The 24,041-nt window shown below is 35.9% G+C and overlaps 1 protein-coding gene across 9 annotated transcripts; it reads right to left on the bottom strand.

Moving 5' to 3' along the window:
- On the bottom strand, positions 1-24,041 carry LOC139974440 (uncharacterized). 9 transcript variants are annotated; one of them, XM_071981598.1, is made up of 8 exons: positions 23,214-24,041; positions 18,840-18,892; positions 16,959-17,125; positions 14,520-14,783; positions 11,138-11,191; positions 9,890-9,988; positions 9,258-9,377; positions 1-3,271 (listed from the first exon to the last, which is right to left on the bottom strand). In XM_071981598.1, exons 4-8 carry the CDS (start codon positions 14,757-14,759, stop codon positions 3,149-3,151), a joined length of 636 nt encoding a protein of 211 aa, XP_071837699.1. In that variant the 5' UTR covers positions 14,760-14,783; positions 16,959-17,125; positions 18,840-18,892; positions 23,214-24,041; the 3' UTR covers positions 1-3,148. The 9 variants fall into 9 exon arrangements, with proteins under 9 accessions (XP_071837699.1, XP_071837701.1, XP_071837697.1 ...); XM_071981600.1 differs by lacking the exon at positions 23,214-24,041 and adding an exon at positions 22,048-23,146 and having other exon boundaries at positions 17,011-17,125; XM_071981596.1 differs by lacking the exon at positions 23,214-24,041 and adding an exon at positions 22,048-23,143.

Raw genomic sequence — 24,041 nt, 5'->3', positions numbered from 1 at the left:
TTCAATTTTTTTTCTGCCATCTTTTATTCAAACTTTGAATTCAATGTACAATTTTGTTTTTCCATTTCGTAAATAAACAATAGCTATTTCTTAAATAGCGACCATAATTGTGAAAAATAAAGTGATCGATTAACCAAGTATATTAAAGTAATACCAATTTCGAAATAAATAATAAACATTCCCACGCTAATCAAGGTATAATTGAATCAGGACAAATAAATAGTGACTCCGAAAACCTAAACATCAAAAAGAGAAGAACAACTAGAAAATGTTGCGTAAAGGTTATTGTAAGAAATGGGAGAGCGAGTTTCGCACTAATGAAGATATTTCTACACCTTTTAGTAAGAATTAAACTTATTGAAGAATGCATTTGTATTTGGAATACCACTGTTCATTTTTTCCTATAAATATAATACTTCATATGAAAGATAAGGAAATTCATAGGGCGTTTTACTTGAAGACGATAATCAAAACATATATCTTGCTTAGAGAAAACAAATTGTCTATTTAATATTTTCTGCTCAACATTTAAATTGAAGTTGAAGGTAACATTACACTCCCAAAATAAATGAACTAACGTTTCATCTCTTTCACCACAGAACGTACACCGTGGATTATCCTCCTTATTCATTAAAAAAAGTAAATAATTAGTACCTAAAATACAATGTATAAAGCGAAACTGAGAGTATCGAATCTTAGTATCTCTAAGTGACTGGAGGGAAATCTGAAAAATATCTCTCCACTGAAGCTCACCTATATTGAAGTGCAAATTCCAGACAAAACTTTGCATATACTGTATTAGTATACTTTGTGGATGAAAATAGTCTTTGATATCACACTTTGGTGACTACACAATAATATTGACACAATCCTAAGAAAGCATCTTAACCAATGAAATTCTTCTGAAGAGGTGGTGATTCTTTTCAAATGACATATGGGTATACTTGTGATTCCTTTGTTAAAATCCTCAGTCTGAATGAACTACAAGTGCACACAAACTTGTTTTATATTGTATTAACTACAGCCGATGACATTTCCCTTACTTAATCCCTTTATCTGGACAACGGATGAGTAATGATCTTTATATTGTTTGACTGCAGGTGACAGGAATTTCTTTTGTCTCATGTACACACATAGATACACAGTCATGAGCCTGGTGTTCATGATATCATTGCGATATATATTCGAGCTTTTACTGTGTGGAGGTAGTGTAACCAGTTGCCATGTTAAACCGTATTGGTCAAATACTGGTGTACCTAACTTTTACTGTCTTTTTAAGGATATAACCCAATCGAAGCGCCAATATGTAAGCAAGTGGAGTTTGGTTAACAGGTTCAAGATTGATACTATCGTTCCTCTGTGAAAAAAAAACCTTTTTCTTTGGTCTACTTTGTGTTCAAGGCCAATACCCGGAATGTGCTTCTTACGAGAATCATATAAATAAGTTGCATGTTGCTGTCAAGCAAATAGAAGATTATAATAGGAAGGTCAACTCTTTGAAGGACAATTTAATATTTTATATCACACACAACTACTGTGATCCATTTCCTAGAGTATAAAAGGAGGGTTCAGTCAGTCAAGATCAATCAACAATATCTCGAGTGTAAGACAATATGTTGAGAGATAAGGTCTTCAATCAACAGCGTGGATTTATTTTTATCTTTATTTGATGATGGTTACATTATGTTAACAGAACATATCCTTATATCTAAAATTGTCGGAATCGTTTGGCGCAAACCACATCCTCATAGCATCTTGTATCGCAGAGAATTGATTTTTTTTTAAATTTTCTGATATTTTGTAAGTGCATCTGGCAACAGAAGAACAGATGATGGCATTCAGCCGAAAATGTCTTTAAATTTTTTAAACAATTGTCCAATTTATAACCACAGAAGAAAATAATATTTCTTCAAAAAGATACAATTTGATGAACTTCTAACTACAGAGAACTTGGACAGTCAATTTTTCTAAACGTAATAACCAGATCAAATGGTGTGAACATATGTATAGCTATTGCACACGTAATGGGGATCTTCAACGATTTTACCGAGGGTGCTGTCATATAAATCCTAACTGAGATGTAGATACGACTTTTGGGACATAATGCGCGTGATCTATACTGTTTACATTTCACTACAAACTTAAAGCTCTTCAATTAACCTTTCTTGTCTGTTTCCCTGGGTCTGAACACATGGGTTGTAATGTGGTTCAGTCTGCAAAAAAAGAACGGACCAAAATATTCTGAGTGATTTTTAGAGACTGTAACTTGTGAAGTTTCGCGGCACTAGAATGGACCGATATGACAGAGCCCTCTTTTAATTTAGGGCGTGGCTGAAGATCCCAATTGGTAAGTGTAACTTAAATGACGACACACTCAAAGAAAGGTTCAGTATTTTCACTTTAGCCCTTATTGTGTAATGTCAGTTGTACTGAACGCATGGAATGTAATGCGGTTCAATCTGCAAATAAAGAACGTGTTGAAATACGTTCTACACACGTTACACGTCTTTCAGAACTCAAAAGTACAAGACTTCATGTACGGTAACCTAACGTAAATGGTATCGTCATACAATTAACTTAATAACACGGTTTGTTATATCTCCCGTCACCGATTATACAATGATAATTCTGTCATTTCCCTGCTTTTGAATCGAATATTTCCTTTCTTTGCTATGAGTACAAACATAACATACAGAGCTGCATTTAAGAAAGACAACGGCCTAATAAACTGTGGAACCATTCAATAGAAACTACAACGGTCTTATAGGAATTGCAAATATGTTATAATGTACCAATTTGGAAATCACATCTCAGAGTGCGACGACGAAAAACAAGGATACTATTAGCAATTGATTATCCCAAAACCCTCTTCACCCTCCCTTCCCCTATTTCGAAATGCGGATAATATTACTTAAATTACTGCACTTTCGTTGTTGATAAGCTAATAATATCAATTTTATAAGAAAAGATTAACACTTTTAACAAGCTAATCTATTGGTAACTTATCAATTATATATTACAAAACTCACAGTGGTTCACCATACAGTGAATGTGAGGCTCGGATTGACATTGACAAGAGTAATGCAAAATTTAAGAAATAATTATTAGTGTGTGTCTTTCTGTGTAAAGGCGCATATAACGTTTGTTTTCAAAATTGGTAGGATGGAGGGTCGTCATTAACACTGCCACCGTTGACTGGAGCTGGTTGCATGGCCATATTAACTACACCTGTACATGGACTTGCTACATTAGCCTGCCTTGGGTAAGTAATCTGTAAGAAAGGTAAAATTATTACATTATCCTTTTAAGGAAACACTCACTATTACACCCTCAAAAACCCCAGAAAAAAACAATTGAACAAAACACAACAGAAAACAAGCAGGTGCATCATGGAGTTACAGATCTCATCCAAACATTTGGGTGTCTGATCAGTATGAGGTCATTACTATGACACACAAAGTTGGAGAAACATGAAGATTTGTAATGATCTCTTTTATGTATTACATTTTAATACACTTTAAACATTCATTCAAGCAAATCATTCCTACCTGGTTTGTAACTTTCATATAATTTGACATGTGCACAATAGCAACAGTATGATATAAGTTTTCCTCCAAGTTATAATTTCCATTAATTTTGCTAAGCATTAAAAAACAGATACCGGAATAAAACTGTGACTGAATACGGCCAGTTTTGATCCATTTGCCTCCATTGGCCATTGACCATCCAGTGACCTTTCGTGTTTACATTAATTAATGTTTTGGTTAGTTTACATCTGACGTTTGGCCATGGACGTCATAAATCCCAAAAATATGACCTCTGATCACGTGATCCTTGTCATTAATGCGTTATAAATGCGCAGAGTCTGATACACCTCATGGTTTGAGGGCTTCAGCAACTTAGAATGCCATTGTTATGGCCAAAATGGTTAATTGACATTTCACATATGACCTATACCTTATGAAATCGTAAGTCACGTGACACACTACGTCCGACACAGAAGTAGGCTTCATACCCACAGCTTGGACTCTGTCGTGTTTACGGTTAAGGAATATTATACGAAACGCGTTGCGCATAAATTTGTCCTTCCACCTCCTTTGATCTTTGACCTTTAAATATTTCATTAATTAGTCAACTGTATAGGCATAAACCCCCTGATATCCTTCTTGTGTTTTAAGGTTTGGGCAATCTTGTCATTTCGTATACGCATCCAATGACCAACCTGTTGTTTGTCGGTTTATTGACCTTTGACCTTTGACCTCTGAACTTTTATTATTTTACATTATGCATGATTAAGAAGTAGTCTGTGAAAAACCCATTTGATTTCAATTCAATTTAATTCAATTCATAAGACTTTATTTCAATCTCTCGCATTAAAGTATGCAATTATGACAATAGACGTGGGTAAATGTACAAGTGAACAAGAGATTGAGGAGTGCCAACAAGAAGCTCTGCAGAGCTTGTTTACGTTGACACCCCCTTTACATATAAAATATAGAATGAAAGCTTAAGTATACAGAGAAAACAGAACAAAGATGGCAAAGAAAGGAAATACAAAATCAATAATAGTTTGATATAAGATACTCTTTAAGACGTTTTTTGAAGGTGTTCAGAGTTTTACAACCAGTAATAGTAGTAGGGAGGGAATTCCAAAGTTTTACGCCGACATAACGAATACCAAGTTGTGCAGACCTAAGTCTAAAGTAAGGAACAGTCAATTGATTCGGCGCACGGTTGGGATTTCTTGTGTCACCCCATGATACCCCAGATTCAGTCAGACTAATCTTCCAAGTTTCAGTAGAGTACCTCAAGGGGTGTGAGGTTGGCAGCAATTTTAGTACCAATGTTTCACAGAATGGTCGATAAAATGGAATATCTCATCCCCAGTACACGACGTGTAGGGATGTGACAAAAAGGCAATACACGGATCAATGCATAATGTCAATTGTAAGGGCTATGTGCCCTTTACTATTTACTTATGTTTGGTTGATCAGACAACTCTTGCAAGATGCTCTACTTTATTGTAAAGTTATGGAAACTTAGAAAAAGAACGCAAATCATGCAAATTTCATCTACCCTTAAACAGTTGCTGCATATATTTTTTGCATAACTGTCACCAATTTGACCATTGGCATTAATTGACCTTGTATCGTGGATTTTTTAGATAACAACGCTATTTAGATGCAAATTATGTTACAAAAGGACTGGCTTAAAAGTTATAAAAGCAGGCCTCTGGTCTTTAATAGTATGGCGTGAATCGTCACAACAGATGTAGCATCACATGAACAACACAGGGAAATTCCCAGCTTGACGCTCATCGGTGTTGAGCTTGGCAGATGTTAACAAAAAAATTGTCAAACAAAATTGCAGCTATATAGTCTATTTCTTGTATAGTACTCTGGTTTTGATGTCATTTTCATATTAGCAACTGTTATTTTCGTAGTTCTAACCTTTACACCACCCACACAAAAACCACCGAAACAGATCAAGTAGTGCATCATACATGCGGGCATTTACCCTCATCGTTAAAATTCATTGGCTTCGCGGGCTAGATTTACACATACCACTGTCAACCTTAATGAACTTCTGATATTCCATCCTTATACTTACACTCTCATCAGATTTGTAACATCTGGTCTATGAATATTTAGTTATGATGTTAACGGTAATGGGGCAAAAATATAAATACATACAAACCCACAAAATGTGAGGTTCGGCTACATTCTAATTGAAGGAGTTCAAGACCCAGTATTGCTGACACGAGTATACTTGCAACGCACACTATTCGAATGTGCAACATGAATACCTCCTCACTGACTATTCCTTCTCTACCATGTGGTGTATACATACTGATGGAACGAAGAAAACTCTAAAGAACAGCATCAAATTCTAAACGGGAGAAACATCGTTCAAAATTTGAAATTCGCATAGTAGCTCATTCAAAGTTCAACAATCAAGTTGGCCTACAGACTGATAGTTTGGCTTCCATGCTTAGTGTGATAAATCAAGCTTAGAGTAGTGTTTCGACACAAAATGCCTCCTAATATGTATAAATTCCAGTTTCACAGTTGTTGCAATGGTTGATTCAGATACAAGACTGTTCAAATCGGCAATGAGTCTCATTTAGCCTACAATATACCGTTAGAAGTGTATTACAGGCCTTACTTATTAATTCTAACACCAACTCAGCCAATTAAAAATATGAACCACGGAGAAACTCTTCACGAGCTCCTTACGTCATCACCGAATGTTTTAAGCCGTACAGCTGCATCATCAAGGCGGAAGGTGGGATTACTTTTACATGTTTGATTGATCAGCGGATGAATAAACTGCTAGAATCTTTGTAACACGTCAGTTGTATACTGAGTGTACATATATGTTTTTTTAAAGACCAAAACGACATGTATAGCATCAACTGTTCATAATTTAATTTGGAATACTGACATGGTAGGATGAACATAGCTCATGCGTTTTGGCCCAGAAAGGGTTGAAAATAGAACTTTTACTTTATTACGTAATTATTCTTGTAACGCCACTAGGCCGGCGGCGAATATTTTTTTCCCAACTGAACTGACACTGAAATTATTTCCTCGATTCTGATTGGCTCTCAGCGAGCACGTGATATACTTTAGTATTCAACATGGATCCCTCCATACTCTTTCGATATCAGTATGATCAACACGAACAAATTCAAGATATTCACATTAGCAACTTTCCAGAACTTTTGGTAGGTATATATGAACGAAAGTATATAGTGCTCTTAACACAATGAAGCAATTATTCCCAACTACTGCGCCCATTATAGGCAGTCCTCGATCGTTTGTTTACTCGCTTGACTCCGCTCTACACAACACATGTAATGTAGCCTATTGTACTGTGTGCATACAACACAATTAAACAGTTCATTTGTAATTGTATACATGTAGCCGATGTGCATATGTACGAGTTGTTTGTGTACATTTGGAGTTGCGATACTTTTAGTTTTATAATCATAAATTCAAAATGTATTCAGTCAATGAATCATGATAGGCCTAGTCGAATGTGCAGTGGCCATGAATACGGCGAGTGAGTGTGTGCCAGCCATGCAGTGAGTGTACACAAATAGGGCATTTGACGATATGTCTGTGTCTTTTGACTTGTTAACTAGTTGTGTATAGCGTTATAACCTATACGTACGGAAACCTATACGGAAACTCATTGGCTCGCTGAGAGCCAATCAGAATGATGAAATAATTTCAGCGTCAGTTCAGTTTGGGAAAAAAAATATTCGCAGGCCGGCGCACAAGCTCAATAAAAATGAAGCTAAAACACAATATAGCATACATGCACATTTTAGTGAACCAAGCAAAAACAGCTCTCTTACAACAAACCATTACAGAAAAGTTGTTGAAGGGATGCTGCTTTAATTTCATAAATTTATAAATCAATCAACAAAGATGTAGAAATGTGTTTTCCCAAACGGAACTGACACTGAAATTATTTCCTCGATTCTGATTGGCTCTCAGTGAGCACGTGATATACTTTAGTATTCAACATGGATCATTTGTGCATAAAGTGGTACACATTTTCGTCACAATCGATAAATGTTGCATGAAAATCGGCTTGACAACTACTGACAGGGAAAAGTAGTAAATGAATGACGTCACTACTTGTGTACTGACTCTGCACTATTGGACTCCGGCCCGAAGAACAAGTCGTGCGTATGGAAAGCAATTTTGACATTTAATCGGGAATTTTAGATATCTTAAATTGTTTATTATTCTGGATATTTAAAATTCTATTTCAGATATCTCAAATTAAATTCGAGATATCTTAAATTTAATTCGAGATATCTGAAATTTTATTTCAGAGATATCTGAATTGAATTCGAGATATCTGCAATTGAAAGCCAGATATCTGAAATGCATATGCAGAAACTCCCTATTAAATGTTAAAATGGCACGTATGGAAAGCTATTTTAACATTTAATCGGGAATTTTCAGATATCTGAAATTGAATTCGAGATATCTACAATTCTAATTCGAGTTATCTGAAATTGAATTCGAGATATCTGTAATTGAATTCGAGATATTTGAAATTCTATTTCAGATATCTAAAATTGAATTCGAGATATCTGCAATTGAATTCGAGATATGTGCAATTCTATTTCAGATATCTGGAACTGAATTCGAGATATCTGCAATTCTAATTCGAGATATCTGAAATTAAATTCGAGATATCTGCAATTGAAAGCCAGATATCTGAAATGCATATGCAGAAATTCCCTATTAAATGTTAAAATGGCACGTATGGAAAGCCATTTTAACATTTAATCGGGAATTTTCAAATATGTGAAATTGAATTCGAGATATCTGTAATTGAATTCGATATATCTGCAATTCTAATTCGAGATATCTGAAATTAAATTCGAGATATCTGCAAATGAATTCCATATATCTGAAATGCATAATATGCAGAAACTCCCGATTAAATGTTAAAATGGCACGTATGGAAAGCCATTTTAACATTTAATCGGGAATTTTCAGATATCTGAAATTGAATTCGAGATATCTGTAATTCTATTTTAGATATCTGAAATAGAATTGCAGATATTTTGAATTCATTTTTTTATATCTCGAATTTAATTTGGGATATCTCGAATTCAATTACAGATATCTAAAATTTTCTGGTATTTCGAGGTATCTGAAATTGATTTTAAGATATCTGCAATTATTTGTAGATATCTTAAATAAATTGGAGATATCTGTAATTTATTTTGAGATATCTGAAATTATTTCGAGATATCTGAAATTCCTTATTAAATGTTAAAACGGCTTTCCATACGTGAGTGTATGCTACGTACATTATGTGTATATTGTGTATACTCTCTTTGTGTATACACTGCTGAAACACGTGGGGTGGGTGGGTGGAGAAGAGGGTTAATGGGGGTTGTTGGATTCTACTATATATGATTGAACCAAAGACAAGCGAAGATGAGGATTTGTCTGGTTTGGAAAATGACGACAGAGAAAGAACGCTCCTCGGAGGAACAGACTGGCAAGTCAGGGTCTAGGCAAAAAGTAGGCAGAAAGCTAGATAGAATAAGCGGAGAAACGAATCGTCAATAAGAGGCCGGTACTCAGTGTTAATCGGACTTTTCAAAGGATCCTCGGCCCTCATGATTGGTATTTTTGTTTGTGGCATAAACATGAATTTTAGTGCTGCAAGTTTAATAGAAATAGATTACATGTCACTTGGCAGCTGGGTTGGAAACTTACCACTTGATGTTGGGGTACTCCATTTCTAAAACACGTGGCACTAGCTCCGATTATGCAAGCCAAGAATTGCAGTCCAAACGAACTGCAAATTATGATGTACAAGAGGAATCGAGCAATACCCTAGTAAAATTGAGAAGCAAAAGGCAAATATAAAGTACTAGGCATGTATCAACCTGAAAACGGTTGTAATATGTAATCAACAGTTTCATCACAAATCACACGGCGAACATCTTTTGTTATTAATTAACCTTTGACCATACAAACATCAGTGTTTTAGTTTGAGCATTGACTTTAACGTCATGGCTCATGCAAGGCACTTCATATAAACTTGAGCTGTTTCATGACGATGCTTTACCATAATTCAGGTTAGAGGAATGTGAACAATAAATACTTTTTCATTTACATTATTGAACCATATTGATCTGAAATATTTTCATTTAATGCAAGAATGAGCACAACTTTACCTATCCTCATAAAACGAGACGATGGCGTAGTTGAGAATCACTATATACATAATATATACTATAGCTATTGCAAAATGATGTCAATGACAACCTTTCGTGTAAAGAAAATAAAATGTTCGTATGATTTCTATTTGTTTGAATAATATATAATGTTTCCTTGGTCCTTACGTTAGCATCTCCATTACATGCAGTTATAGTCGCCTGAAAACCAAGGCATAACCCACATATTAGTGTTGCAATGATGGCAAGAACCCTAAAAGTGATCACCTGTGAAAAGTAAAATAATAAATGTTAAAGACAATAATGATATCTATGATCTTAGATACGAGTTGAATTTTGCTCTGATAACTGATGATGTTTGAATAATAATAAATTACACTTATATAGCGCTAAATACAGCGTTTCAAATCGCTTTACAAAGTAGGAAAGAGACAAAGGAAACCAAGGAAAAAACAAAGAAACTAGGAATCAAACAGAAATGTTTTAGGTTGTCTCTTAAAATACAAAGGGAGGGAGAGTCACGAACGAGACATGGAAGTTTGTTCCAAACAGAAGGCGCAGCGACAGAAATGGCACGATCGCCATAACGAGTGCGAGTACGTGGACCAGAAGTTAATTGCAAATGCGCATGATTGGAAGAGCGAAGCGAAGCTGTAGTTGACCGACGCAAAGGAGTAAGAAGGTCAGTGATATATTAAGGGCCAAGCCCGTTGATCACTTTGTATGTGAGAAGTAGGATCTTAAGCTGGATGCGCTGAGAGATGGGAAGCCAATGCAATGAATGGAGTACAGAAGTGATGTAATCAAACTTTTTAGTGAGTTAGACTAGGCGCGCATCAGCGTTTTGAATTCTCCGAAGGGGAGCTATATGAGAAACTGGCAAATTCACAAACAAACTGTTGCAGTAATCCAGATAGGAGGTAACAAAAGCGTGAACCAGTCGTTCAGTTGAGCCTTGATCTAGATACATCCTGAGTGTTTTAGCTTTATTGTTGGATACGGGATCATCACGATTAGTCAAAATAAGAAGTTACAAAGGAAACATTCAAAAGGTTGGGTGGTAGGCTTTATACCAACTTTGATAGGTGTTTGCTACGGCAAGTGAGTGTAGAGGTTAGATTACTTGTTTCCCCCCACAACTGACGTCAATAATGAAATCAGTAAATAAGAGATATTTAGAAAAGTATGGCTGAATCTTCACACAACTTCAATAAATCATGAACCTCTCCATATTGTAATGCGCAACCATGCATATTGTACTATAACTTGTAGCAATATCCAAACAAACACGTCATAGTAGAAATACAACATCCACAACATCATTGATGTAACGCTCTCATGTAATTCCCAATGTTAATACAATTATAACTACATCTGGTAGCTATATTAGCGTTTTGGTCATAGGTGAAAACTTACGATGCTTTTCTTTCGTGTACTGGCAAGTCCGAAAGATCCTGTTATTATGGCGAACTGCAAAGAATGGAAATCATAGGAACAGAAAAAAATCAAACAGCAGTGATATTAGTTTTTAACAATTGTTGGTAGATATTAAAGGTGAAGAACACCGAAGGTTACCATCAGTTCTGCCCCACAGGGCAGCAAACCCCTACCCACAACTGTGACGCTTATAAGATATTATCGCCAGTAGGTGAATGCAGCAGGAATTGTTGCGAGACATTTTTTTCTCAGTTAGGTCATCTTGTTTATTTAAGGGCATTTAAGCTTTACGGTTAGGGTAGGACATCGACCGTCTCAAAATCTACCACACTATATATTTATATTTAGAGGGGACGACTAGTTCGTGTGTGTATTCATATATGTTTGTATGTATGCATATATGTATGTTTGACCTGAGCTAGGGTCTGATCATTGTAGCAGTATTCATCATCATTTTTTTTTGATTGGAGAAGATTTTGGAGCCGGTGTTATGGTTTACGTTCGCGTAAATATGACAATAAATGAACCCTTTATATAGGTGACTAAAAACTGCCTGATGACATCTGTTATCTTCAATATGTATACGCCTACGCATAGTATATATATATATATATATATTGTTTATATACAACACCGATTTAACAATAGTTGTATCAATTGAGTGATCATACATCAAAGGTATCCTTAGGTTAGTACTAGGTCATGAGAGCGTATCAAACCATTATAATAATAGATGCCATGGATTGCATGGATGATTAGTAATAGAAAGGTTTTTCCCAAACCTGTACCGTTACTCAAAAGCCCACAATCAATAACTAATAGCTACCTACTTTACCAAGCAGGCTACGCTTGTATCGAATATCAGTACAGTGCTCACACTGAGGTTTACCTCAGTCAACACAAACTGTGGACCTTTTAACTTGTCACAACCACAGAACTATACCACATACATAGACGCTACTTCCGGCTTCTCGCTTGCAGCAACGAACAGCTCACTCAAAAGCATCAACCTATACTGATAGTTTACTTTGATCAAAATTAGGCAGGGTAATGGCGATTATAACGCCCTATTTAAAAGAATAATCTTACGGATTCTTGCGTTAGTACAGCACAGCACCTTACAAACAATCTAAAATTTGCATTCAGCTTAATTTTACTGAAATTTTCCGTTACACATGATAAAAGACGACCAATTTTGTGGTCGAAACGCATGAGACTGGCTCATAAATGTTCAAGACCCGTTTTCGCTGACGTCATGGACGCACTTTGATGGGTAAACAACACTGTCTCGCAATGTGCGTATGCAAGGAAAATACTTATGTGCCAGGCTAACGGTTGTTTTAATAAACCTACAAAACCACCGGAAAAGAGTAATTATTTTAATAACCAACCCTCTCAAAGCACCGGTTCAATGGGAATGGCTTTCTTCTGTCATAGGTACCGATGAATATAAGTTCGGTTTCTATCACTATAGCAAGACTCGTGTCAGGATCACTTGAGGCAAGTTGCTTCGGACGGAACCTACACCACAAACCAGGAGCATCATCTTAAGATAATTTTGAAGCCAGATGCGATTCTTACTCTGTTCGTTTAAAAAAACATCACGACATCACAATCCAGTCGTGCTGGGAGATTCTGCTGCTAATGAAAGTTAGGACGTGGGTCTTGAAAGGAACGCCACTAACAGTATACACGATGATTATTGAAGTTGTTGCCTGCCTCATGATTGTTAATTGTTAGGCTATACTCTACACTGTGTAACAATACACTGTAGGCTATGCTTTATTTTGCAGGCTAGCCTAGTAGGAACAGCCTAGCCTGGTATCACACACGGTAACGCAACGGACACGGAACCCTAACCTTACTGTAGCCTAGCCCCAAATTTACTGTCCTTAATCCATGGTTGCCATCAGTGGAGTAAGTGTATGATCCCGGGGCTATTCCCTATGCTAAAATATCTTGCACTAGTTATGAATTAAAAGTTTCCCTGAAGTTAACATAGTTGGCACCAAGGATGAAAATAAAGAACTTACTAGGAGCTAAATTCATGAAACATATCTCCTGGTTCCTGGAAATCTTGAGTCAACCAGGTGCTACTTTTGTATGTTTCTAGTTTTACCTCACAACCTGCCTGTTTCCAGTTTGTTCAAACATTCACGAGGGTATGCAATACTAGATTTTCTTGATGCAGTATTTTCTACTAACTATGCTCAAAATTGATGATTTCTTATAAACAACCGGGCATTAAAAGTACCACAAATTTCAGCGCCAAGTCCCTTTGGTGTGAAACTATGATATGCTGCTAACTTGTGTGAGCATGAGTCAGTTTGTTAAATATATGCAGCAATGTAAGTCTTAACCAATAGTCCTCAATATACAGTAATATGGTACAGCTTATATACAGGCTGTTGTATCTAGTCATACGATATTAGAGCATGGCATCAGTCACTGGGTTTCTCGAATGGGCTCCGTGAGCGACATTTTACCCCTTCCCTACTTTAATATGACCTGCCCGTAAACCAAACCTGTGTTGAAAGTCATGTCAAGTCTACTCCATATTTTAATTCTAAACCTTTCAGGTATGAGTGGATAATTTGTTTGCATAACGTGGTGAGACATACATCCCAAAAGCTGAATCTTTCTCCCTTATCATTATACAACCATCAAGTTTATTTTGTTTTAATGTTTCGAGGCGATGAGTCATCTTATACCAGTAAGTACCGTAAGGTAATCCTTCACTCCGTTCCTTGTCACAGAAAGTGCATAAACAACATGCAAGAAGCAGTCATGTGTTGCCAGAGCTCATCATTTGTTAACATACCATGTTTTCAACAGACCGACACAACAGCAAAATGAAAGTATAGAGGAATTACTCTTGTGCAAACTTATTGATGGTGATAAAGCAATTGATAAATGTTGCTGAATTTTGTGAATATGTTTTGAAGACAGAATTATTAAGGGTCAGAGTTTGGTTTTAACAGTCGATGTAATTTAGGCTGAAACTATGTTTGCAATTAAACGAATGTACGCTAAAATAAGATTCAAATAAATTGATTTACCAAAATAAGTGACCTAAATGAGTTTGATATGAGGATGTTTCATCTTCCATGAAATATTTTATATTGGTGCCCCTAGTAGCATTCCAGTAGCATTGAATATCGTCGAACAGTTAACAGTATGGTAGAAATAAGTTCATATATAATTGACACATATTCAACTGAGTTCGTTGGAATGAAAGCTGTTATATAGCATCTTAACAATTATCAAGAATCAAAATTCTTAATAGAAACTAACAATACGGACGGTAAACCAAAAAAAGCGAGTTACATGAAGTAGGTGATATTTTTAAAAGTGCACTTACCGCACCATTCCAGAGTCCCCAGCCCACGCGATCATAATAGGGACAAGAGAGACCGTCACCCAAACATATTAAATAAGTGGCGATGATAATTTCAACAACGCCACAAAGAATAATTATTCCTCCCATTGCAAGCCGAAGTTCTGATCCTTTGAGGTCACCAACATTTTGAGGGACCTGTTGTTGTACAGCGGGTTGATGATTCAAAGGAAAGACTTGTCGAAAGTTGGGTAATTGAACCATGTTTGTAGAACAACCGTTTTATGTCTAGAAAGATAATCATAAAATCTTGGTTCACTGAATCAGATATTGCTTGTATTTGTAGAACTTTTTAATGTTTGTCATAATACATCAAATACAGCTAACGCTCAGTGATATTACAGAAATCGAAGTCTAGCAAGTGGTATAGCAGATATAAATTAAATTAATAAAGATTAACACATCATATCACCTACAGGCCTGTATATATATATATATATATATATATATATATATATATATATATATATATATATAGATATATATATATATATATATATATATATATATATGTATGTACATATACATATATATATATATATATATATATATATATATATATATATATATATATATACATATATATTACTAGGCCTCTAGGCCTGATTGGTGCACAAATGATATTCTTTTACCACTTGTGTTTAGTTGTAAAAAACTCATTCGCAAAAACTCAAGCAATTGCTTATGGTAAATTATAATCGGTTGTACGCTGGTGGTATATTGAAGGCCTGATAGTACTTATTTTAGGTATGCCATATTCTCTATAGGCCAACCTTACTGCGGAAGAAAACTTACTAAACAAATCTAGACCAAAGTAGTGGCCGTGTAGTATGTACATTAATGGGAATTTTCTATTTTCAGATACTGATATAGATTGCAATTAAATTTCAGTGGCACTTCAGCTAAAACTACCAATTCTGTAGCCCAGTTTTTTCTTGCAAGAAAACATGATATCTCCTTGATCATGAATTTCTAATCTCTTTGAAGGTGGTCATTTTGGCAAAGTTAATCCAGACAAAAGAATAAAAAGAATTAAAATCCAGAGAAAAGAATATGCCTAAATTCTGTGGAAAACTATCAACGTGTATGGTATGTAAAACGTTGCAAGATGTGCCAAGAGATCAAAGCATCATTGTCCTGTTCACGAACAAGTCTCCATAGCATTCCTGTTAGTGGATTGTGGAAACAGGTAAATTCTCCAGCTGTTGTAATTGTACAGGTTGTCCACAACATGAAGGAAAGTTCAAGTTTAGCTAAAGTCTCTCTGTTTGGGAAAATTAATTATTTAAAAGTGGTCTGTATAGCCGTAAGTTCTGGCCACTATAATTGCTAGACGTTTTCAAAAAGTACTTTCCTGGAGGTCTTAACTACTCTTCGTCCAGGCTGATATTGATTCAGAATATTATATTTGTGACTATCTTCCAATTTCATGTTTTGATTTTCACTTCATTTACTTTCTATGAACAAACTTATCTCTACAAGAATGACGTATTTAAAGTGTGAGAAACATAATGAGACAAACAAATCTAGCATATTGCAACCTACTCTGTCCTATTCGTTTTGTTCTTGTTTTTATTTTGGCTTGTTTTTTGTTTCTTTGATGTTTGCAGCTTTTTCTTAGGGGATAAAGTGTTTCCAAAGGAATTGAACATATTGGCTGTAAATTGATGATAAATGAATCAGTAGAGGTGTTTGAATAAGGGAGGGAGGTGGTGGCTAACATTGTGGATAGAATACAAGTATTGCTGCCCTTTCAGAAACATTGCTTTTATTAGGAAAAGACACCGTGCCATTTTTTTTATGGGGAGAGCCTAAAGCCTTATTACATATACGTTCGTATTTAAACCACTTTTTGTCCATTACGAAATATGTCATCATTAGAATCAACGATCCTTTATCGCTCATTACTGATTTACTGATTACATACTCATTACTCATTACTAATTTAAGTGATCATATGCCTATATTCCTAAAGGTTCTTGACAGGACAAACAAGACAAAAGAACCCTTTCATATACGAAATTTTAACGAACACAACATGTCAGAATTTATCGACGACATTGAGAAGGAAACATGGGAGGAGGTGTTAACTAAAGTTGATGCTAATTCAGCTTACAACTCATTTTTTAACACTATTTATTTAACTTATAATAAGTGTTTTCCTCATCTATTAATTACTAAAGGAAATAGGCGCAAGAGAAAACATCCATGGATTACTAAGGGTATACTAAAATCTATTAAAAGAAAAAAACATCTCTACAGACTTTACTCAAAAGCTCCTACAAATAGCAATAGAGAAATTTATGTTGCTTACCGAAACAAGTTAAACCACACAATAAGATTTTCTAAAAGGTTATATTTTTATAACAAATTCAAAGATAGTAACAATAATGTAAATGATACCTGGTGCGTAATCAATGAGTTTCTTAAGAGAGACCGTAAGAAATCATCGTACCCATCTGTTTTCAGAGACGGCGATCACGAAGCCAGCGACGATCAAGACATTGCAAACGGTTTTAACGATTTCTTCATTAACCTTGCACCCTCACTTCCCAGCAAAATTAGTCATACTGCAAAATCAAACAACCATATGTATAGCAATAATAGTACGCGAAACTCTATTTTCACCTACCCTGTCAGGGAGGAGGAACTCTTACGTGTTGCGAATTATTGCTTCAAGCCAAAGAAGGCAGCTGGGTATGATGATTTCAAGCCAGATATTGTTAAGAAGGTATTACCTTTTCTTTGTCACCCCTCTTACTCATATCTGTAACATATCGTTCACCACTGGGGTATTCCCAGACAAGCTGAAGATTGCTAAGGTCTTACCCATTTTTAAGAAAGGAGAATCCAATATCCACGAGAACTACCGACCAATCTCTATTCTATCATGCTTTTCCAAAATTCTCGAACGTCTCATGTCCAACAGAATAATAAATTTTCTAGATGCTAATGACATACTTTGCAAGGAACAATATGGATTCCGCCCTGGTCACTCAACTGAGCTTGCCCTAGCAGATGCCATTGATAAATTATACGATAGCCTTGATAAGAAGAAAACATGTATCGGAATATTCTTAGATCTATCAAAAGCATTTGATACCATTGACCATCGTATTCTGCTAAACAAGTTATCTTTCTACGGTATTAGAGGACCAACCCTTAACTGGATGGACAGCTACTTATCAAAACGTTTACAGTATACTTCGTATAAGAACACCATGTCTGACTATGCTGAAATCCGCTGTGGTGTTCCTCAAGGTTCAATATTAGGACCACTTCTTTTCATTATATATATCAATGACATCTGTCATATCTCTAATATTGCAAAAACTATTTTATTTGCAGATGACACTAGTATATTTTTCGAATCCAATAATTTGAATACTTTACATGACATAGTATCCATGGAGTTGAATCAATTTAACGACTGGTTTGCAACTAATAAGCTTTCACTTAATCTTGATAAAACCAGCTACATTGTGTTCAATAAAAGTAAATCTTTTTCTTAGAAAAAAGACATTTTAATGGATGGTAAGCCTATCGAGCATGTACATAGTATTAAGTTTCTCGGAGTTTATATTGATAGTAAACTTACTTGGTGTGAACATATATCAAATATTGCAAACACTGTGGCGAAAAATGTTGGTATCATTTCTAAGTTGAAACACTATTTTCCTCAGAATATTCTTAGAATGCTTTACCAAACATTAGTGTTTCCCCACTTTTCATATTGCTCTATAAGCTGGTCTGGCACCCATAATGTTTATCTTCACCCTCTTGAAATCCTACAAAAGAAAGTCATTCGTCACATAACTCATTCTGAATATCGTGAACACACCAGATCACTTTTCAAATTGCTCAACTTATTCAAATTTAACGATATTGTTAGGCTGAATGTAGCCACATTCTTTTACAAGGCTTGGAATGGCTTACTTCCTGCAGCCTTTCATGCCTTATTTACTATTAACAGCGCCATACATGGTCACCGCACTAGAAGTGCCCGTCAAGCACACAACTTATGTAATACAACATTTGGTACGTTAAGTTTAAAGAATCGTGCTATGAGGACATGGAATGATCTAACTACTACTATAAAATCTAAACCATCTAAAGAAACATTTAGAAAAGCACTAAAAAAAGAAGTAATTTCTCAGTATTGATACATCGTTTATATTGTATGTTATTAATTATTCTTTATTAAGACACTAGTTATATATTTTCATTTATGTATATATGTTTTTTGGTTTCCCTTTCTTTCTTTCTTTCTTGGGAGTCCTTTACCTTGTTAAGCCTGAATTGGCTTTTTAGAGGACTTCCCTCCACATGTATATATCCTGTGGAAAATCAAATAAATCAAATCAAATCAAATCAAATCAAATCGCTGGAATTGCCTGGGTTCAAATACCATTTGTCTATACGAATGAATACTTGCTTAACGCAGGGCCATCGCAACGAGGTTATGGTCTGGGGGGGGGGGGGGGGGGGGGCATGGCCCTTCCATCGTTTTTCCAAGAGAGAAAACCTTGGCTCGATGGTAGAGTGAAAATCAGAGGAAGTGTAAGTACGTAAACAATAAAGTGGTAATGAAAGTAAAGAAATAGGTGTCAGGCCTGTACGAGAGGGTGGGGACAGTGATGACATTTTCAAGGTCAGGGAAGTATCTTCCAGCTACCTCAGGGTTGTTACTAGCAAATAAAAATATTTTAGAGTTCATCACATATAGTGTCACGGACTTAACAAGACTACTCTCCAGGACACAAATCGATAACTTACCATCCCAAATCACCCCCTCCTTGCATTCACAATTCTGTGTATAGGCCTGAGTGTTGTATACATAATTGCCGATTTCGTTTAGAATGTAACTCCATCGGTTCCCGTCCTATAATGAACTATATGCACGGATGAAATTTCATGTTGGCTAGGCAAGTCTCGTAGACATATAAAGTACATTTACCATAATTGCTAAATCTTACCCGCTGTGTGTTGAGGAAACAAGGCTACAATGAAGTATGGAATTCTTTAAGTTCGTAATCTTTTACCTCTGCAACTATTATTTGTTGTGGCTGTTGCCTGCCCTATCCCGTACCCGCCCTCTGTTGGGGAGGAAGTTAGGTTTATGCGATCTCTCCCTCTGTAAAGATGACTATGAACGCAATGTAGTGGCCGAATACAACATGCAACATATACGGAGGATGAAATAGCAGCAACCACAACAAAAACATGATAACATATTTTACAGATGGAAGCCTTGTTAATTTTTCTTTTTTTTTATAGTTTTTTTTTGTTTTGTTTTGTAGCAACGTACAACATCTCATTAATTTCCTGTACCATCAAACTATGTATACATCTGCTTTTATGATTGATATAATGAATAGTTGCCTTTTGAATGTCGAATTGTCATGATTTTATGCGGGACATATATACTATGAAGTATTTGCGGACATTTTGTGCCAGGACATTTCGTCCGGCCGGACTATACTTGCTGTGAAGCCGTGAAGGAGGGGGGGGGGGGGGACACAATTTTCAGCAGATAATGTCCACCGGACTAAATGTGCAGGGGGATACTCTGTACTGTCCACACCGGCACCTCAACGTTTCCATAGATATTTAGTATATTATACTCTGTGAAGCATTACATAACCTGCTATTGAAAACTGGCTAAAAAAGATAATAACTAAGTTGCAGTACAAAACCTTTACATTTGTCGGCACCTCAACGTTTCCATATTTATTTTGCATATTATACTGTGAACTTTACTTCACCTGTTATTGAAAACTGGCTAAGCGGAACATAGATTGCAACTAGGGCAATGTAATTACGCAGTTAACTTACTATGAGGACATATTATTTCGCAGTGTGTATTATTGCGTGGACTCCACGCGCGTAGCCAAGGGGTTGATTTGGGTGTTCAAACACCCCCATGGCCCAAGTGCCCCCCAAACATATATGCAGAAAACACCAGTGACTTGGAGAGTTACGCTAGTGATAATTATCGCACCCTCCTCCGGGCCTCACTCGAGTCTCTCCCAATCCTCCTTACACCGATGCACTCTGTACTGTGTGTATATATATATATATAGGTCAAACCGTTCAGGTTGAGTGCCCTCTACTACAGAATGCGATAAGTTCAAGCAGCGGGCAGGAAACTCATAGTGAGTCATAGCGATGTCGTAACAGGTGCATCGCCATTCACAATAACGTTGTAGCTACCGGCTTTATATAGCTCAAGGGTCACGAACATCATATATGCTTCATACGTACTATGAGCCGCTAGTGCCGATTTCCTAGATATCACACAGCTTGAATATTGCGAGACAAAATGAGTGACAAAAAGCGACAAACGACCACCCTCCATTCTTTTTTCATGAAAGAAAAGAAGGCAGAAAAACCGCAAAGAATGTCTAAATGGGCTAGCGTTGTTGAATATCCACAGAGATGTTCCTGTCAGCCAAGGGCGTAGGAACCGGGGGTAGGGGTGGGGCGCCAGCCCCCAGTGAATAATATGGTGGGGCCGAAGTATCATTCCGCCCCTCCCCCCCCCCCCCCGCTTCGCAAGTCAGAAAACCCCTTTTTCAATTCTCAATAAATGATAACAACATTCGTCATTTTACTCATTTATGCTATTCCCGCTTCCCTCATTGCTGAGAACATTTTGGCAGAAAAAATCTCATTTGGAGCACTAAATTGCATCTATAAAGCCAGGTGAAAATGCAAAATTATTTACAAAATGGAGTGGGTGTTGAAGTGTGCTATATTGCACCAACTTGTATCTGAGGCCACCTAGAAATGCAAAAAAAAATCCGTAAGGGAGGGGAAAACCCCCTCCCTTTAGACCCCTCCCCCATGTCAGTTTCCAGCAAAACATCCCCATGAAAAATCCTGGCTACGCGCCTGGCGTGGAGTTATATGCTGTCTAGAATGGTGGGATTATTGCTTTAATTTTACACTTTATACAGTTCCTTCTGAGTATGTCTTAGTTTGTGTAACACTTATCAATGGACACAAATATAATTAAATTAGCATACTTATCAAAGTTTATTAAATAGTCGTGTATATTAATTCCGACTGCAAATGCTTTGCAACATCAAACAAAAATATAATAATAACATATATTCTATAATTTCAATAAAGCATGTATATATTTTAGTGAGATGTGTGGATCATGACTGTTATATATGTTTATATGAATTTTCCGAAATCGGACTTCAGTATTCCCAACTGACTTCGAGTTATATATTATAATGATTGTTTTCTAGAAAAAGGCAAATACGTCACCAAACAGGACCAGTATTGTTCGATAAAGGTGAAACAATATTCCGACCTCATGATAACCCTTAGCTTTATTCGTATTGATGTAATGGAGTTATATCAACCGGAAAGCTAAACAGAACACCGGTACTCCATAACCAATGGTTGTATATGTAAATACATATTATTGAATACCAAAATGAACAAAACAATATTCCTTACAAATACTTAGATCACCTACCTTAGTCTTGAAGGCACAAAATTTCTTTAGTAGGCCTAACAATTTCACAAGTTGATAACTCACACGTTTATTGTGGAAGTGAAAAGGAAGACTTTTCAATAGGAAATGACTTTGTTCGTGATGATCATATGGCTTTTACATATAGCAGTAAAACTGTTTGTATGGAACGCTCAAGGAAATGAAAAGTTAGATCTATATCAAAGTACATCTTCCAAAAAAGGGCATATCATTCATGTAACGTCCGGTTAATCCAGCTACATTAATACTATTACAAACTGGTATTGACACTAAAGAGACTATCTCCATAGATATTTAGTATATTATACTCTGTGAAGCATTACATAACCTGCTATTGAAAACTGGCTAAAAAAGATAATAAATTAGTTGCAGTACAAAACCTTTACATTTGCCGGCACCTCAACGTTTCCATATTTATTTAGCCTATTATACTGTGAACTTTACTTCACCTGTTATTGAAAACTGACTAAGGCGGAACATAGATTGCAACTAGCGCAATGTAAGTACGCAGTTAACTTACTATGAGGACATATTATTTCGTAGTGTGTATAATTGCGTGGAGTTATATGCTGTCTAGAATGGTGGGATTATTGCTTGAATTTTACACTTTATACAGTTCCTTCTGAGTATGTCTTAGTTTGTGTAACACTTATCAATGGACACAAATATAATTAAATTAGCATACTTATCAAAGTTTATTAAATAGTCGTGTATATTAATTCCGACTGCAATGCTTTGCAACATCAAACAAAAATATAATAATAACATATATCCTATAATTTCAATAAAGCATGTATATAGTTTAGTCAGATGTGTGGATCATAACTGTTATATATGTTTATATTAATTTTCCGAAATCGGACTTCAGTATTCCCAACTGACTTCGAGTTATATATTATAATGATTGTTTTCTAGAAAAAGGCAAATACGTCACCAAACAGGACCAGTATTGTTCGATAAAGGTGAAACAATATTCCGACCTCATGATAACCCTTAGCTTTATTCGTATTGATGTAATGGAGTTATATTAACCGGAAAGCTAAACAGAACACCTGTACTCCATAACCAATGGTTGTATATGTAAATACATATTATTGAATACCAGAATGAACAAAACAATATTCCTTACAAATACATAGATCACCTACCTCAGTCTTGAAGGCACAGATGTCTTTAGTAGGCCTAACAATTTAACAAGTTGGCAACTCACACGTTTATTGTGGAAGTGAAAAGGAAGACTTTTCAATAGGAAATGACTTTGTTCGTGATGATCATATGGCTTTTACATATAGTAGTAAAACTGTTTGTATGGAACGCTCAAGGAAATAAAAAGTTAGATCTACATCAAAGTACATCTTCCAAAAAAGGGCATATCATTCATGTAACGTCCGGTTAATCCAGTTACCTTAATACGATCAGAAAGGTGTTGACACTAAAGAGACTAGCCTATACTGGGCCTATATAAGTAAATCTTATCTCGGAAAGAAACGAGAAACAGGGATGATGAACACTAATTGATCATAGTCAACCCACTTATCCAGTCAGAAGCGAGGATAATATAACCGTCATTTAATTGTTAATAAGCTTTTCATGTAAACTTAGTGCAGGCACTTCTAAGTTTTACAGAAGTATGTATATTTGTTCTTGAACAGACTCACACTCAGAAATCTAAGTAATTATAAATGACAGTGTTTCATCCTATATGAAGCTGTGTCACTGTTCAAGAAATAACTTGGGTGTGGTGCAACATTTGAGGAGTAATGTTTTTCCTTTTTAAATACGGAACTATATATGTTCCTTTCTTTATAGTGGTAATATTAACAGGGTGGTTAGTAGTGAACTGGTGCAGTGCGCCATTGGTAGAGACGCGGTCGGCTGGTACTTGTTGAGTGATCATATTTACTGCACCTGTATGCCCTCTTGAACTATCGACATCACAATGTCCTGGTGGTATTGCGTGGGGTTGGTAAAACAAT

The sequence above is a fragment of the Apostichopus japonicus genome, chromosome 9, assembly GCF_037975245.1.
Source record: "Apostichopus japonicus isolate 1M-3 chromosome 9, ASM3797524v1, whole genome shotgun sequence".
NCBI lineage: Eukaryota > Metazoa > Echinodermata > Holothuroidea > Aspidochirotida > Stichopodidae > Apostichopus > Apostichopus japonicus.
Note: the sequence above shows the minus strand (reverse complement) of the source record. Positions and strands in the feature narration are given on the sequence as shown.